This window comes from Formica exsecta, unplaced genomic scaffold (genome assembly GCF_003651465.1).
Source record: "Formica exsecta isolate Colony F162 unplaced genomic scaffold, ASM365146v1 scaffold49, whole genome shotgun sequence".
Lineage (NCBI taxonomy): Eukaryota > Metazoa > Arthropoda > Insecta > Hymenoptera > Formicidae > Formica > Formica exsecta.
The window spans coordinates 294,745-310,768 of NW_021852138.1; the positions used below are offsets into that span (position 1 = coordinate 294,745).

The 16,024-nt window shown below is 38.1% G+C and overlaps 1 protein-coding gene across 1 annotated transcript in view; it reads left to right on the forward strand.

Annotated features, from left to right (window-relative positions):
• The window catches only part of LOC115241463 (histone-lysine N-methyltransferase MECOM-like), a 61,401-nt gene that overhangs the window by 8,155 nt on the left and 37,222 nt on the right, over positions 1–16,024 (forward strand). The window contains exons 2-3 of the mRNA XM_029817227.1: positions 4,814–5,194; positions 6,280–6,509. Of these exons, the coding sequence (XP_029673087.1) occupies positions 4,814–5,194; positions 6,280–6,509 (611 nt within the window). The remainder of the gene's footprint in view (positions 1–4,813; positions 5,195–6,279; positions 6,510–16,024) is intronic.

Here is a 16,024-nt window from a genome sequence, read left to right on the forward strand (position 1 = left end):
ACTAAACGAATTGATAAGACAAAATTTTTGATATACGATATGGCAATCAAACCAAATCTTGATTGAACGAATTCTTATCAAATTAAGATGTATACTTGTAAAATTAAATCTGCTCTGCGTCAAGTTTTACTTAGATAAATCGCACATTTTAGTCTAATTTCATCGACAGTTTGCTACGGTTTAAGTAAATGGGACAATTTAAAGATTGGCCATCTGCTCTCATCTGCTACGTAAATAAGACGACGTTGACTTTATTAAGATAGGCTTGAAGTAAAATTGATGCGTTCGGCTTTCAAAGCATTGTTCGTCGCTGTCATTACGAGCTCAGTATTTCCATAAGTGTCGTGTTTGAAGCGAGGGTATCCTCGATTCCGCGCAAACATCGAGGAAGCTTGACCGCAGTCTGTCCGGAAGCCGGAGATTCGATCTTTTCGTCCAATTTGGCCTGCCTCGGACCTCGGCAATTCCGTGACACGCTGATAATGTTATCGACGTTTCACGATACTGCTCCTGGCCGCAGAATTCCGTCGCTTTTCTAATTAACCTCTATCGCCTCTATCCGCGCCCCCTTCGGTCTGATAGGGAGATCTGATATTGTCAGCGAGATTGCGTCTTTAATCGCGTTATCCGCAACGGAGCTTTGGGAGCTTTTACTCTGCCCGCAGACGCAGCAAATTAAGCATGTCCTGTGTTCTCCAAAGGATCCTCGTATCGCCAGGATGTCCTGTGCGGTCAAAGCAACGCGGTAACGCCGCGCGGTGCAATCGCTCCTTCCGACATCTCTGTAGTCGCCAATTTGCTTAATTATCTTTTCCGGAAGTTCATGCGCGCGCGCTCGCGTCTCCTCGAATAGCCCTACTTCATGGACATTCGAGATGCATTATTCTGAACTTTTTCAAGAATAACATAGTTAAAAAAAAATTAATTATGACAAAATATGCGAGAGAATAATAATTACTCTAACGAAATTTCGGACGATCTGTCTTAATCATCAGAGTCTTTTTTCTGAAAATTGAAGTGCGTCTGGAAATTCAGAGAGCATTTTGTCCGAAAATTGAGACAGTGTGTCTGCAAAAAAGTCAATCTTTTTTACAGTGCTCACTCTCATGTTTATGAATTCTAGATTCTAAATTTTAATAGGTAATAATATTTTATTACTTATTAAAATTTTTAACTTATACATTTATATAAATGCAATTTATAATCAATTTAAAATTTGAATGTTTCTTTTGCACTTTAAATAGGCAGTAAACGAACAGTTTTCCTTATTAGAGGGCAAAATTATAGATTAAAAAGTTTGAAAAGAGAGTGATCAGTCTGTTTAAAGTATCAAAGTAAATTATGTTAGATTAAAAATTGATCGAAAGTAGAAAAAAAATTTGACTTGGATATATCTCAGAAAAGAGAGCGATTTAAGAGAAAAATTTGTATAAGTTTTGCCATTTAGTCTTATTCAAAATTCATTTGACGATATTTTGACGCGCGCGCGTTTGTCTACTTAATGGTAGATTAATCCATCATTTGCTCGATCGTTCGTTAAGCCCTTCGATCGCGAAACGTCAATTGTGTATACATTCGACGCGTGCAGCTTCAGCTACACTAGAGGCAATCGATGGATGAATTCACGAGGTGAATCGCACACGCGCATCAATCATCGATCGACACAATAGGCCCGTGCGATGCAAAAGAGTCATTTGCTTTATAACTCGCTAACTACTTCAATCGCCGCATGGACATATAAACACTTATTATTATTTCAAACAGCATGGCGCTGAACTGATAGAATATAATTTTCATCAGCCACTAATAATATTGTAATTATTACTTATCGTAATTTATATTTATATAAAATGGCGCGTATAGCGTCCGTGATATTCTACTCGCAGACTCGATAATAAAAATTCTCCTCTCTCTTGGATAGTGTGAGAGAAAATTATTTCTCGATGTTACAAGAGACGGGTATAAAACTTCATAAACCTAGAGCAGAGATTGACGTCTCTTATTGTGCCCCTATCGGGATTAAATCTGTTACGGATAATCGAGTCTCTCGAGCGTCCACGGGGAAATTCCTCGCGCGATCGATATACATATGTAAAAAAAAAAAGAGAAAGAAATTCTTCCCACGATTAATTTGCGTCGGATACACTAAGCGTTGTACTAGAGCGGCACTTTGCTCTAATCATCCATAGAGCCTCTTGAGCCTCGCTATCATCGCGGATAATGTCACGCATGGCTCAACAAGTATACTCATACTTCTCTCTGTCAAGGGAGAAAATACTCCCGGCACTTGTATCCCACAGGAGTCAAAGACCCCTGGGCTTTCGAGGGCTTTCCCAAATATTGTTGTTGTATCATATCGACTCTACCGCGCGAGAGAGGATCTGGAGTGGAGTATCCGACGTACCCTCGCGCGATCAAGTCTCTTCTTTACGATCATCTCCGTCCGCGAGCGAATGTCCGCTGAATCGTGTTTGTTCTGCTCGGATTTAGATCCAAATTTGGGATAACAATACTGTATGCAATTGCCCGCAACTATTTTTATTATTATCGCTTTTCTATTAATAGCCTTTATTTCTCTTTCTTTTTAAATGTATATATAAATCTTTAAAAATTTTTTTTTAAAGTATAATATTATATAAAAAATCATTAATTTGCAGAGATCTTTATATATAAAAATTTTCTGGAGTAATTATGATAAATATGTAGAATTTTATTAACACTGCTTTATTTTTTATTTTTGTTTTTAAATTACTCTCGTTTACATAATTGTGATGTAATTATTCACACAAATAGTTTGATACGAGTTATAGAATAATTTGCATTTTAGGAATCAGAGTGTCTATACTAAATGACTATCAGCGATTTATTTCCTTCTATTAGCCGTGACGTATCGATATCGCCACTCGTAGACATCCTGTCTCTTTGAGCTTCGTGTCGACTAGCACGCCTTGCAGGATCACCGTTTTCTTTTACGACTTACCGCACCGACGTCAATCGACGGGGATCCTTAAGTCTTTGTTTACTCTCTCGATTAGAATGGAATTGAAGCCGGCATCGTAAAATTGATATTTTTAACATTTTATTGCCGTATAAGAATCGTACATAGTCCAACCGTGTCAAAGAAAAAGATATTTTTCGTCTCTACTTTTTTCGCTTCAATTAAGTTTTTGACAGCAAGATGCGCGACGCGAAAAAATTAATTTAATTTGCGATATTTTTCTCGAATTAATCGTGAGAAAATTTTGATTGTAAAATTATAGTACTTCCTTCTCTTTTTCTTCCCTCCGTCTCTCTCGTCGACGATTTATCTACCTATTTGATACACCTGCCAGCTCGTCGCTAAAACGATCATTTGCTTAGTCGCCGATTCACACGGAACTCCCGCTATTTGCAGAGGACTCTCTCTCTCAATCTTCGCTGACTCGAGGACGCGCGTAAAGTTTACAGTTTGTTTTTAGATAGTCGATACAACGCGTGGATATCTTTCGATTCGGAGATAAGACGGGCCATTAAAAAGGGCCGGCTAGAGCGAGTTGTACAAACAAAACCAGATTCACGCGATATTTTTTTATTGCTTCGAAGAATAATATATAAAATAATTGCCACGATAATATAGACTTATAGACAATGGATGATTGATGCTAGAAATATAGATTTAATATTCTTCATGGAAATGTTTGTGCGCGACATTAATTGAATTTGAAATATAATAGATATTTTTAAATAATAAAATCGTCTTTTATTACATTCGCATACCCTTGTCTAGAGTTCGACGCGATAATCGCAAAGTTATTTGACAATACAGATACGATGGGTACTGTTTCGCGAGAATGTCTCGCGCTGGATGACGTCACGGCGCATCACAAGAACAGCCGACAAGAGAGGACAATAAAATCCTTATCACGGCAAACATCCTCGGCTTGGGTGTCACTGCATGCGTGCGGCAGCTGCGTCGAAGAAACGTACCGCAGATAGCGTATGCCAATTGGCACTTGTCCTTGTGTGTCTAGGATTTCGTCAAGTTATAAAGAGAGCGAGAGAAAGAAAGAGAGAGAAAGAGAGAATCGCGGAATAAATTTATCGCACCTCTCGTGTGAGACCATTCATAATTTTTCGACCTTCATTGAGACGCAAAGTTTACACGAAGCCACGACCTTTCCCGCAACAAAACGCTCGTACTTGGGTTTAATATCACGAACCGCGTGATACTTTATCGCGGGAACACAGCGAGCTGCCGCTTTCTCAGAAATCAAGACCAATCAATACGTCACGTTCCGGAAAATCGTCTCTCATCAACGCGTTCTATGTGTGTAGATTCTTCCAGTAGAAATAGAACTTTCGCAAATGACGTATAATGTGTTACTGAATGTGCAATAAACGTTTAAAATGCCGATCCGCATCTTTCAAGTAATCGATACGTGAGAGTTTTCACGAAATGAGGACAAATTATAGTTACAGAGATCAAAAATAATTGATTAAAAAAATAATTATTTGTCTAATATTTATTTAATATTACTTATCTAATAATTATTTATTAAAAAAAATTATTTATCTCATCTCTGGAATTGACTAATGTCATTGTTGATAGAAACTATTGTTTAGTCTAATTTTTCTATTTTTAATTTCAGAGATTGAATATAAAACTAAAAAATGTCAAAAGTAAAATAAATTTACAATATTTTTTGTAATCACAGAAACACACGGTATTATTACAAATAAATTAAAAAAAAAAATAAATATAAAAAAATTAATTTTTTTGTCCTCTTGGACATTTATTCAAGATTTATCAATCTCGATATTTTCTTCTTCCCAGGAAGCAGCGACGAAGGCGAGGCGACGTCGGGGGCGACAGGCGGGGGTGGCAGCAACGAGAACGCAGACATGGAGGAGAACGGATCGACTCGCACGAGCAGCAACAGCAGCAGCAACAACAATCCCGTTTACAGAGACCCGAGATCCCTTCAAGCCCCTGGCGGCGCGCATGAGGTGTCTCAGGATTACAATCAGCAATCGTGGACTACCGCCTATCAGCGGCGCGGCTATTCGCCAGGGATGGAATTACGACAGCGCCATGTCGCGAAGAAGCATCCGCCGTTGACGTTTTTTAAGGAGGAGAGAAAATCGTCCTGGGACTACGGCGAGACGAACGCGCGGAAAGAATACTCGAGATCGCGGGATTACAGCAGCGAGTATCGTGAGTCTTGCTGTTCTTCGAGAGTGCAGTTTTCAAAGAGTGTCCAATCAAATCTTGCGTGTGTGAAAAAAATTTCTCAGAATTTCCCCATCTTTTAGATATTTTTGTTCTAAATTCCAGGTAAAATATTACAGAATTTTTAGATGAAATTTTTTAAAATAAGTTTTTTTTTATCATGAGCATTCTTTTAAATTCTCTCGACCAAAAAAAAAAAAAAAAAAAAAAAAAAAAAAAAAAAAAAAAAAAAAAAAAAGAGCTATACAAGTTGAGCGTCTCACCGCGATTACGACGGGTTGGTCAAAAAGGTTGAAAAAAAAAAAATAAATAAATAAATAAAATAAAATAAAATAAAGAGCTACTTGAGTTTGATAAATGTTAGATTTAAAAAAGTAACTGAAAGAACGGCCTTCATCAAATAAGCATTTTTGCATTTTGCATAACATTTTCAGTTTTTAATCATCAAGAATTACAATAAAAATTATATATTACATATTTAGTGTTTTGCTAAGACATTAAAAATATATAAACTAGATAATATTATATATTTTATAATACATTTTAAATACATTATTCAAAATTCTCATAAATATATTTCAAAATAAATATTTAACTGCTGAATAAAATACAGTGGTATTTTTTCTAGTATTTAATATCAATTTATATATTAATCGTAAAGTCAATTTGGACAAGAGCAATATCATTATTTAATGCTAATTCGACCAATCGGTAAATCGCTCGCGAAGAGCAACATTATAAAAAAAAAAGATTTAAAAAAAAATCCAAAGTTTCAATAAAACTCCACCAGAATCCTCTGATTTTCAGGGTAAAAACGAATTCCAGATTTTCTAGATTTTTTCAGAGTAGAAATCTTGGTATCTTTATGACGCTTACTTTACTATACTGTCGGTTACATATAAAAAAAAATATTGAGAATTTGTTAAATTCGTGCATCCAAGTACTAATGCTATAATCAAGTTTCTATTCTTTGGATTTTTAATTCTTGCAATCACACGCAGTCTTTTCGGGATTCTCCGTTTCTTAACAGAAATATATCGATAAACACACCCTGACGTTCGTCTGCGTAGAGGACATGAAGCAGGAGATGAAGCAGGAGATAAAGCAAGAGATAAAGCAGGAGCCCAAGGATCACTCGAGTCGCGAATGGGTGTCACCGATCCCAGCGATCGAGATCGGCGGTTCGGCACCCGATGGCCCGTACGTTCGCGCACGCAAGGACATCCCTCGCGGCGAGAAATTCGGCCCGTACCTCGGCAAATGGGCAGGAGAGCCTTTCAACCCCCGTTACGCGTGGGAGGTAAGTCGTATACTACTTTCGCAGTGTGTATGTGTGTGTACAATTGGTATACGTATGCGTTTATCGTTTCCGCACCCGCTTTCGAATTCTCGAGCGGAGGTAGTCGAGGCGATCGTAAAGCGAATAGGTCGGTGCTCCATCAGTTCAAACTGACTTTTCAAAGCGAAAGATGTTTGCTGCGATCTCAATGTTGCGAGAGGTAGTTAACGCTCTTGCCATGAAACTTTTTATCGGAACCAATCAAAGCGGTGGGTATACATTTTTTTTCGATTTTCTGCCGATTCTAACGAAGAGCAAAAGTTTGCTTATATTATGCAATATTTCATAAAAAATATATTTGGGAAACGATTTAGCATTATATATGTTACCTGCTTTAAAATATATTTTCCATATTTTGGTGTAAATACATATATATATATATAAGAGAAATATACACAACAATATTAAATTCAACAAAGTTTTTTCGTCTTTGAATATTTGTGATTTTTCTCATCAGTAACACGCATTTGTACGGTTTTCTTTTTCTTCGAGATTCGCGAAGATTCACACGCATGAATCTTATCCGATATTATCATCTCGATTCTAGATTGTCGTCAAACCGTTTGAAAGATGATCGATCTGTTTATGGTTGTGAAGTTCGACGCAGGAATGTTTCATCCCGCGTCCGAGCCCGATGTCAGTGGGTCCTCCTATCCTACTGCTATAATCCCGGGTATTATCCGGCAGATGCCGGCAACGGTAAAGGAAAAGGGAAGAGAGGAAAGAGAGAGCAGATATAGACAGAGTCGTCTCCTTGCTTCGACAGCGGCCACCTGGCCGATTCGTTCTTGCCGAAGGTGTCATCCACGTTGACAGATCTGTCAACTGGAGATCGTCTCTTCGGACAGTCTCTTTCACTTTCGCTTCCTCCGAAAATTTTCGGATTCCTATATGGAATTTGGGTTGGAAGTGCATACGCTGGGACGCACATTCCCAAGTCAACCGTAAAATCGGTGTTCGAAGTCAGGATCCGGGAAAGTCAGCTCGTTCAAATCTTCGACGGATAAATAATTCGTGCGTAATAAGCGCTTACGAATTATTTGCGCGTTTGTCTCTCTTATATCGTTGGAATATTGTCAATTTTTTAGATTGTAATTCTCCATATAATCGATTGATATGGCCTTCAGAGACCTGCCACATTTGCTACGCGCGTCAGAAGAGATTTCCAAGTCTGGACAGTAGGAAACTGATCGCGCACTGGACCACGGGGGAAGTGGGTGAGAAGGGAGGGGGATGTGATAGATATGATAGCGCGGCGGCGTTAGCGCATGTCGCACTGACAAAATGTAAATGGCGCCATCCATCTAACTGCCGACAAAAAGGCAGCCGGAGCCAACTGTCGGAGTGGCGATTACAGGATCGATTAAAGCCAAACTACCCCTTCGTTTCGTCGGGCCGATCTATCAACCCCACGCGCGTAAACGTGCGAGAGGGAAGAAGACATCGTGAAAGAAAGAGAGAGAGAGAGAGAGAGAGTCGATCGCAATTAACCACGTCGATCCATGCTTAAACTGAAAGAAAGTTTTCAAAATCATCCAGACTTTCATTCTTTATCAGATTTTTTAAAAGGGGGTATACTACATTAATTTAACATAAATTATTAATATTTATTTAACAGAATTATTAATATTTATTTAACACGATTATTAATTATATCTTGAGCAGTAAATTATATTGCGGAATAAAATACGATTTTATTACGATACTTATAAAGATTGTAAGATTTATATAGTATGTGAAATAGAAAGGCTTTGCTTAAGAAAATTCTTAGATACAGAAATATTAAAATCATAGCGAGACGGAAGATATATCCTGTGATATCAAATTTCCATGACAATATCGGTAACGAATCCTTGGGGCCTCGCGAGCCTTTTCCAGAATCCGGTGAAGCAAAAAAAGCTCCCTTCCGCTCGATTCGCACGTTAGGATTCCCCGATCCTAATCCTTTTCTCACATCCTTCGGGAAACGCGCTAAAGTTCTCGAAGCGCGAGATCGACAGGGGGGAGGGGGGATGGAGGGGGGAGAACAAGGACCACGAAACCGAAATTCGCCCCAAATTTCCTCGGTGTTTATCCTCTCCGAAATTTCCCCGCGATAGATCGGAAAGTTTTTATGGGATTATCAAACTACGAGTAAAAGATTGCTCTGAATCAATTTTCAATCTAATTTTACACAAATAATTATATATATAAGATAATAAAATATATCCCCCTAAAAATATCAAAAAATTATGACATATTTTAAGAAATTTATTGTCATTTTTTACTAACTTTTGAATTTTGTATGAGATAATTTTATATCATATTTTTCATAATTTTCGTAAAATAAATAAAAGCAAATTTTTATTTTTTGCTCATGGAAGAAATATTTGTCACGTAAAAATTTTGTTCAAAAATTTGCAACAGCAGAGAGAGAGAGAGAGAGAGAGAGAGAGAGAGAGAGAGAGAGAGAGAGAGAGAGAGAGAGAGAGATGTATCTGTGAGGGGAACTTTGAGAGAGAGAGAGAGAGAGAGAGAGAGAGAGAGAGAGAGAGAGAGAGAGAGAGAGAGAGAGAGAGAGAGAGAGAGAGAGAGAGAGAGAGAGAGAGAGAGAGAGAGAGAGAGAGAGAGAGAGAGAGAGAGAGAGAGAGAGAGAGAGAGAGAGAGAGAGAGAGAGAGAGAGAGAGAGAGAGAGAGAGAGAGAGAGAGAGAGAGAGAGAGAGAGAGAGAGAGAGAGAGAGAGAGACAGTTGTCTCTGCAAGGGGCTTGGATTATTGTCAGGACTTGAATTCGCGGGAAGTTTAGATGTATCACTATTACATCACCTGCCGCGAGATTCCTACATCGTTTTCCGAATCTGTCGAAAAGGGTGAGGCAAAATACAAGAGGAAGAAAAAAAACGGGAAATAGACGGGAAAGGAGGGACCAGGAGGGGAAAAGGGACCCTCTTCTCTCTCCTCGATGTATCCTGTTCGGTGACGCGTGATCCGCAGGACGACCAACCTGCGGCGTGCTTGCGTGGCGACTAAACCAATCTACGGCTTAAGTTCACTCGGCCGAGAGACCCCTCGCGTGTGAGGGCTCGCGCTTCAATTTGCCGAATGATTTCGAGAACCCAAGTTAAATGATCAACCGAGTTGCGTTTATTGCGTGGCGGTCGGCGTGTTTCGGCAGACACGTTTGAAAAATGATTCCGCGTATATATTGCCCGAACATGTAAAAATCTGCGCCTTTCCTTCCAATAGGATACGTTGTATAAACTCCAACACACACATACAACTTAAGGCATTTAAATGTGTTGAATAAATATTTTATATACAAATGTATATATGTGAATTTTGCTACTTTTAGTTTATTTATTTTATTCCATAAAATTAAAGTTGTTATTAAAGTATTCCATATTTTAATACACACACATATATATATATATATATATATATATATATATATAACATATAAAATATATATATAAATATATTAAATGCGAATTATTATCATGTGCACGTGGTTTAAAGCCATGATTGATAAAGTTAATGATAAAATACAAAAATATATTTCAAAGATTATTATTTTTGGAGAATAAATTTCGTGTCAATTTTATATTATATAAATTTGTAAATATTAAAAATTTTTTTTTTCCCTCTTTCCCGAGAATGTTAAAGATCATTTGTGTGAGAGATTTATGTTGAATTTACGCCTACGAGATTCCCGCTATTCTCTCGACTATTCGCGCATGTATTCCCGCTCTTCAGTATTTTCCCTCTCACTTTTCCTCGTCTTTCATATTGAAACCGACGGTGGTTTTTTTTCCACGTGGTTGCCCCTCTCGAGGTTTCTTGACTCGGATTGAAGACCGTTCGCCTTTCGGAGCGACCACGTGGGAGAAAAGGAGGACCGAAGTGCCGCTTGTTTTTCATATTGATGCAGCCGCACGCGCCTCGTCGGGGCACTTTTTCGGCAAATCGGTCGGAAAACTTCGCTATTACCGACGTATGCAACTGACAAATTATATTAATGGTGATTCTCGATGAGAAACGTGCCATCGTCAATCGCAAGGGTTCCATATCGTTACAATATATGACGTTGTCATATCGATATATCATCTCTCAAACTTATTGAGAGATCAACATTTTATTAATTAATTCTGATTATTCAAAATTAGAAAGATATAAAAATTATAAAAAAGAACCTACATAGTTAATAATTTTCGCGAAAATGGAAACAACAAAATTATCAGAAGTGTGTTAAATCAATCTTATTCGCTCAGTATAATTATTACACTGACATTCCTTGTTTCCGTTTTCGATTCCTTACTGGAATCCATTAATTCATTTGCAGCTTTGAAAATGTAGATCCCGTTTACGGGATTTCTCAAGAATCGCGAGGGATCGCATATTGTCGATAATATTAAATCGCTGGTCCATCTTGAAGTAGGTATTTTAGACAATCCGCGCGTCCGCCGTTTTAGACCTACAATAGGGCACATCGGTGCCTATTATCCGCAAGACATTGTCCATGCGAACTGGTCTTTAGGGCGTTACTGGAGGTCAAGCCCCGGAAGTGATTCGACAATGAGGTACATTATACTCTCTCTTTCTCTCTCTCTCTCTCTTCCACCTCCTTCCTCCTTTTCCTACCATCTCCTTCTATCCTCCTCGTTCTTATTAACTCCCTTAGCGCAACCTAGGTGCAACGTGATCATTTCTCCTGCTGCATCCATAGAGTTTGGTATTTCAAATCGATACCCGAATGGTCAGCGGGATCGCCAGTTCTCAAGGCGTAGGGTTACGATCCGCCTTGCGATTTCCCGTATTTGAATTTGAAATAGAAGAAAGAGGCATCGCGAATGTAGCGAGAGAGAGAGAGAGAGAGAGAGAGAGAGAGAGAGAGGGGGAGAAAATGCGCGCAGGATTTGTAGCTGAAATCGAACAGAGAAGGAAAGAAATGGCACAAGAAACAAGTGACAATCAGTGACGCGGGGATCGCCGGTATTGTCCGAGCTGTCACACGTCTGACGCGTCAGGATATCAAAAGATCCCCGTCGCGGTCATCTATGCGAATATATACACACGCTGGTCAAGAAGAACATAAAACAACCATGTAATTCGTCGTCGCGGCACCCTGTGAGTCACACATTTACTGATTTGAGTATAATTTTATTTCGCGGGATAATATTATTTGTGTTCGCGGTTGATTATCTAGACTCGAGTGTGAACTCGAAATTTTTACGTGTTTCTCGATAAGAGAAGAAAAGATCCGATTACGGAAAATTTCTGCTACTTTCGTATAAAATATTTTCGCCAACATTTTGCACGACGTAAGAAAAATTATATATATATATATATATATATATTTTTTGTGTTCATGAAAAATAAACCGCACTCGCAATTTTTCACATTACGGTCCTGAAGTTGACCTACGAGTGTCGCGAGAAAACCTGCAGCGTGCGATGTGCGTGAGACGCATGTTGTTCGAGGTGCCCGAGTGACTCTCTCGGTGGAATATAATGTAACAAGCGCGACGAAAAAGTTTTTCTACAAAAGCGGCATGCACCGAGAACGGGCGCATACGTTATTTTTTAGCAAGGGCGCGAGCGCGCGGATGCAAGGGCGCGACCAAGCTAACTAGCCCTTTTCTCGAGGATCGGGTTTTTGATTGACGGGTTTCGCCAGGTCCCGCGCGAGAGCACCTTCCCGCATTATGTTAATAGAGATATGATACACCTTTTGTTGCGACCCGTGCCGTTAAAGCGCGTATTTTGACATTTAAATTTACTCGCCTTCAACTTGCGAACGAATCTTCGCCGCTCGCCCTTTTTCGTTTCTTCATCAAGCGGGAATAAACTGCGACCAAAAGAAAAAAAAGAAATGCAAACGTTGCGAACTTTTGTGAAGTCGCGATTTGCATGTCACATTTAGATCTATTTTTCGTATAATTAATGTGTGTGGTTGGCTATCTTTTATAAAATAATTCTCTATCTCTATCAACAGAGCGACAAAAATAAGATTTATAGAATCTTTATTAAGTTATGATAAAGTTACGTCTTTTTTTTTTTACATAAATAAACGTGACTTTACATCTCATTTATACAGTAATTTCTTGATATTTTTTCGCGTTAATTGATATGGCATTCTTTGACAAAATCGTTTACGAGCGCGAACACATTAAGAGGCCATATAAAACCCCGCCGAGGCTTAACTCTCTTCTATCTCTGCCAACTCAACTGTAAGTCCAATTCACCGCTTTGCACCCCGTCGCACCCTCGATCCGTGTGCCGTTTCCTCTAGGGGTAGCAACATAGGGTGATAAATCTCGCCTGCTCGTTACCCCGCTATCTGTCGATAATAGACATAACCGACACGTGTTGCCCAGTCGTCAGGCTGACCTGGGTATCCCGTACGTAGGAGAATCATCAAGCCATCGGGATCATCAGCGTCAAAGGCTCCCATGGCGTCCTTCTTATCCCTTCGATCCATTCTTGCTGGATGATTGATTCTACCATCTTATTGTCTTAAACATTGGATCAACTCTGGATTGAAATATTATATTTGTATCATCAATATTTTCAAAAGACTTAAACACCAACTATCAATGAACATATTAAATTTACTTTATCACATTTCTTTTTGTGAGATCTTGATTAATATGAAGATTATCATTTTAATATTAATTAAGTGTATCACAGAGTGTGTAATCTATCAGACTTTTGAATTTTATGTAATTCAATTGTTATCAAATATTTATTAGCTTAGAAATTTTTAAAGTAATTGCTTTTCTATAATTAATCGACTTGTGCGTACGATAAATTCGTATTATGTATGTAAAAAAATAGAAAAGGAGCAACATGTTTGTCTCTCTCTTTATCTAAAGCTGTAACATTAAAGTCTTTTGCACTTACAAGACGTTTCGTCTCTTTCTAAGTCTCGCAACGGTTGGGGTGAGTTCATGGGGTTTGATGGTGACGCAGGATAAGGCCTCGTCGTGTGTAGGAAGCCGTTCTTCGTCTTCCCAGGCGTGGACTTAATTGAACTTGTTCGCCGGGAAGTCGGGCAAGTGCTCTCTCCCGGTTATAATTTACGTGAAACAATCGTCGCTTTTGATGTGCCGACGATTGTCGCTAGGTGATGTATACATTCGCGGGAACTGTTACTCTGATGATGCTTGGACAAAGGAGTTTTTGTGCAATCATGCGTATTCGAAGACAAAGTTGAGAATTGCTAAGCAATGGCTGCTGATAGTCTTCCTGCGACGGAAACAATTGTCTTTGTACGTTGCCGCAGGAAGCAAAGTCAAATAAAAAGTATCTCTTACTCGAATAGCTTATCTAAAAGAGTGAGAGAAGCGAGATTTCAATTTATATTTTAGTAAATTAAATAATTTTCAAAATTGACTTTTACAATATTTTTAATTTTCACTTTTCTAATTTAATAGATTTTTTCTTCTTTCAATGAAACAGAAAAGTAAAGAAAATAATTTAAAAATTGAGATAAAATTAATATTTGTTACACATATTAAATATTGGCAAAATTGTTAGAATTTTACAGATTGTTTTATTGTTTTTAAATATCCAATAAAAATCTCGAACTTTCCATTCAAAATATTATATACGATCTTTCGCATCTTTAAGTGATATACAAGTATTTCGAATATTTCTCTCTTTGGATTCTCAATTTTTTTGGACGCGTCGCTCAGAGAGCAATTTCTCGCTCATTTCTATTGCGTTATACCGGTGTTTAAAATGTAAACCCAATTTAACTCATGAATCGACGACCAATCAATGGTAATTGTTTCGTCGCGAGAGGGAAAAAAAAAGGTTTATTCGGTAGCGACACTTTGAAATGCAAGCCTGGCTGTTTGATCAGACCAATGACCCTCGTGCGAGCCAATGAAATTACGCGAGAATACATCGGCCAGCGGTACTGATTGAATTTTTTTTTCCGTCCCAAAGTTATATATACCCATCGAAATTATATTGTCGTGCGTGATCAATGATTGAATTTAAGTTTTCGCAATGCGGCGGAACAAAATACCATTTCGTGATTCGTCGCCCTTTCGGTGAACTGCCGGAGATATAAAAGCGACGTCGCAAAAATCGACGTCGGATTTAATAGAGAGAGATTCACGCGGTCGCGGAATACACCGTCGGTTGTTCGGCGAATTTTCACACGTATGGGTCCACACTTAGCTCGAGATTGCCGGAGCTCCGGGGTTTGACAGATTGTGTTTGTGCGAGCGCGCGGGCCACGGCCACAATGACCGAGCTAATCTGGTCCGAGCGCAGGGAGAGAGGTAGTAGCCTAAGTTCAATATACACACAGGAATACACTGCATCCCGGAGGTTGCCTTCCCGTGTGTGTGTTTTCGACTATTGCCCTGCATAAATCATGGGCCGCCCCCGGCTCGGAGCTCGGAGCTTCGTGAATCGCGCGGCGTCGACTTAATTGTCCTGTACGCTGCGCAAAGGATGAAGGATCTCGGTCCATGGGATGTATATTTAGCAATCTCGACGCGGAAATTGATTTTGATTTTCGGTTTACCCTCTCCCCGCTCACTACACATAAACATAAACCATAGACGATCTGTAAGGTAAATGTCCTAATGGCCGGACATGTCTCAATATCCGACCACATTGAAAAAAATATTTACCATTTATTTGAACAATTATGAATGAAAATAATAATTATTGTAAAAAAAACTCCAACATTTGACGATTAATTGGGGAAAAAAAATAAACTTAATTTAAAATTTTTGTATTAAAAGAAATTGATTAAATAAGCGTGTGTCTAAGGTTAGGCAAAATGATGGCCGATCGTTAACAAATTCGTTAAGCGTAAACATCTAATTAAATAGTATGAAAATTGGATATTTAATTATATTTGTGAATAAATAATTGAATATCTAATTTCAAAAATTAATTAGAAACTCTCTTTGACGAAATTCATCATAAAAATCACAATTAAAACGATATTTTTGAGCGGTCGGAGACTGGTACATTAAAAATATCAGTGGTCTCACTCGCCGGCCGTATGTGCAAATAATAATAAAAAAAGATAAAAAGAAAAAAAGAGAACAAAAAAGACTGTAAAAAATTAAAGAAATTGAAGAAAAGAAAACAGAGAAAGCTGAAAATGATACAAATAGAAGAAAAAATATTTTACGTGAATAGAAAAAGTCATTAAGAAAGTGTCAAAGAAAAATTAAACTTTATTTAACTAATTATATTATTATGTATTATTATTCGGTCTGTTATCTGCGTGTTCACTGTTGTTAAGAAATTTAGCTTGTAAATTAAATGCTCTGTTTTATGTTTCCAGGTTATGCAACAAATTATTTTTATAATTTTTGACAAAAATAAAATATCATTAAGTATAAATACCAATTTAAATTAGAATTGTATTTTGTCATTAAATATCTATTTATATCAATATTTCTCGTCAGCATATTAATTTTCTAGTTATGGTCGGACACTGGGACAAGTTATGTCCGGACACTGGGCC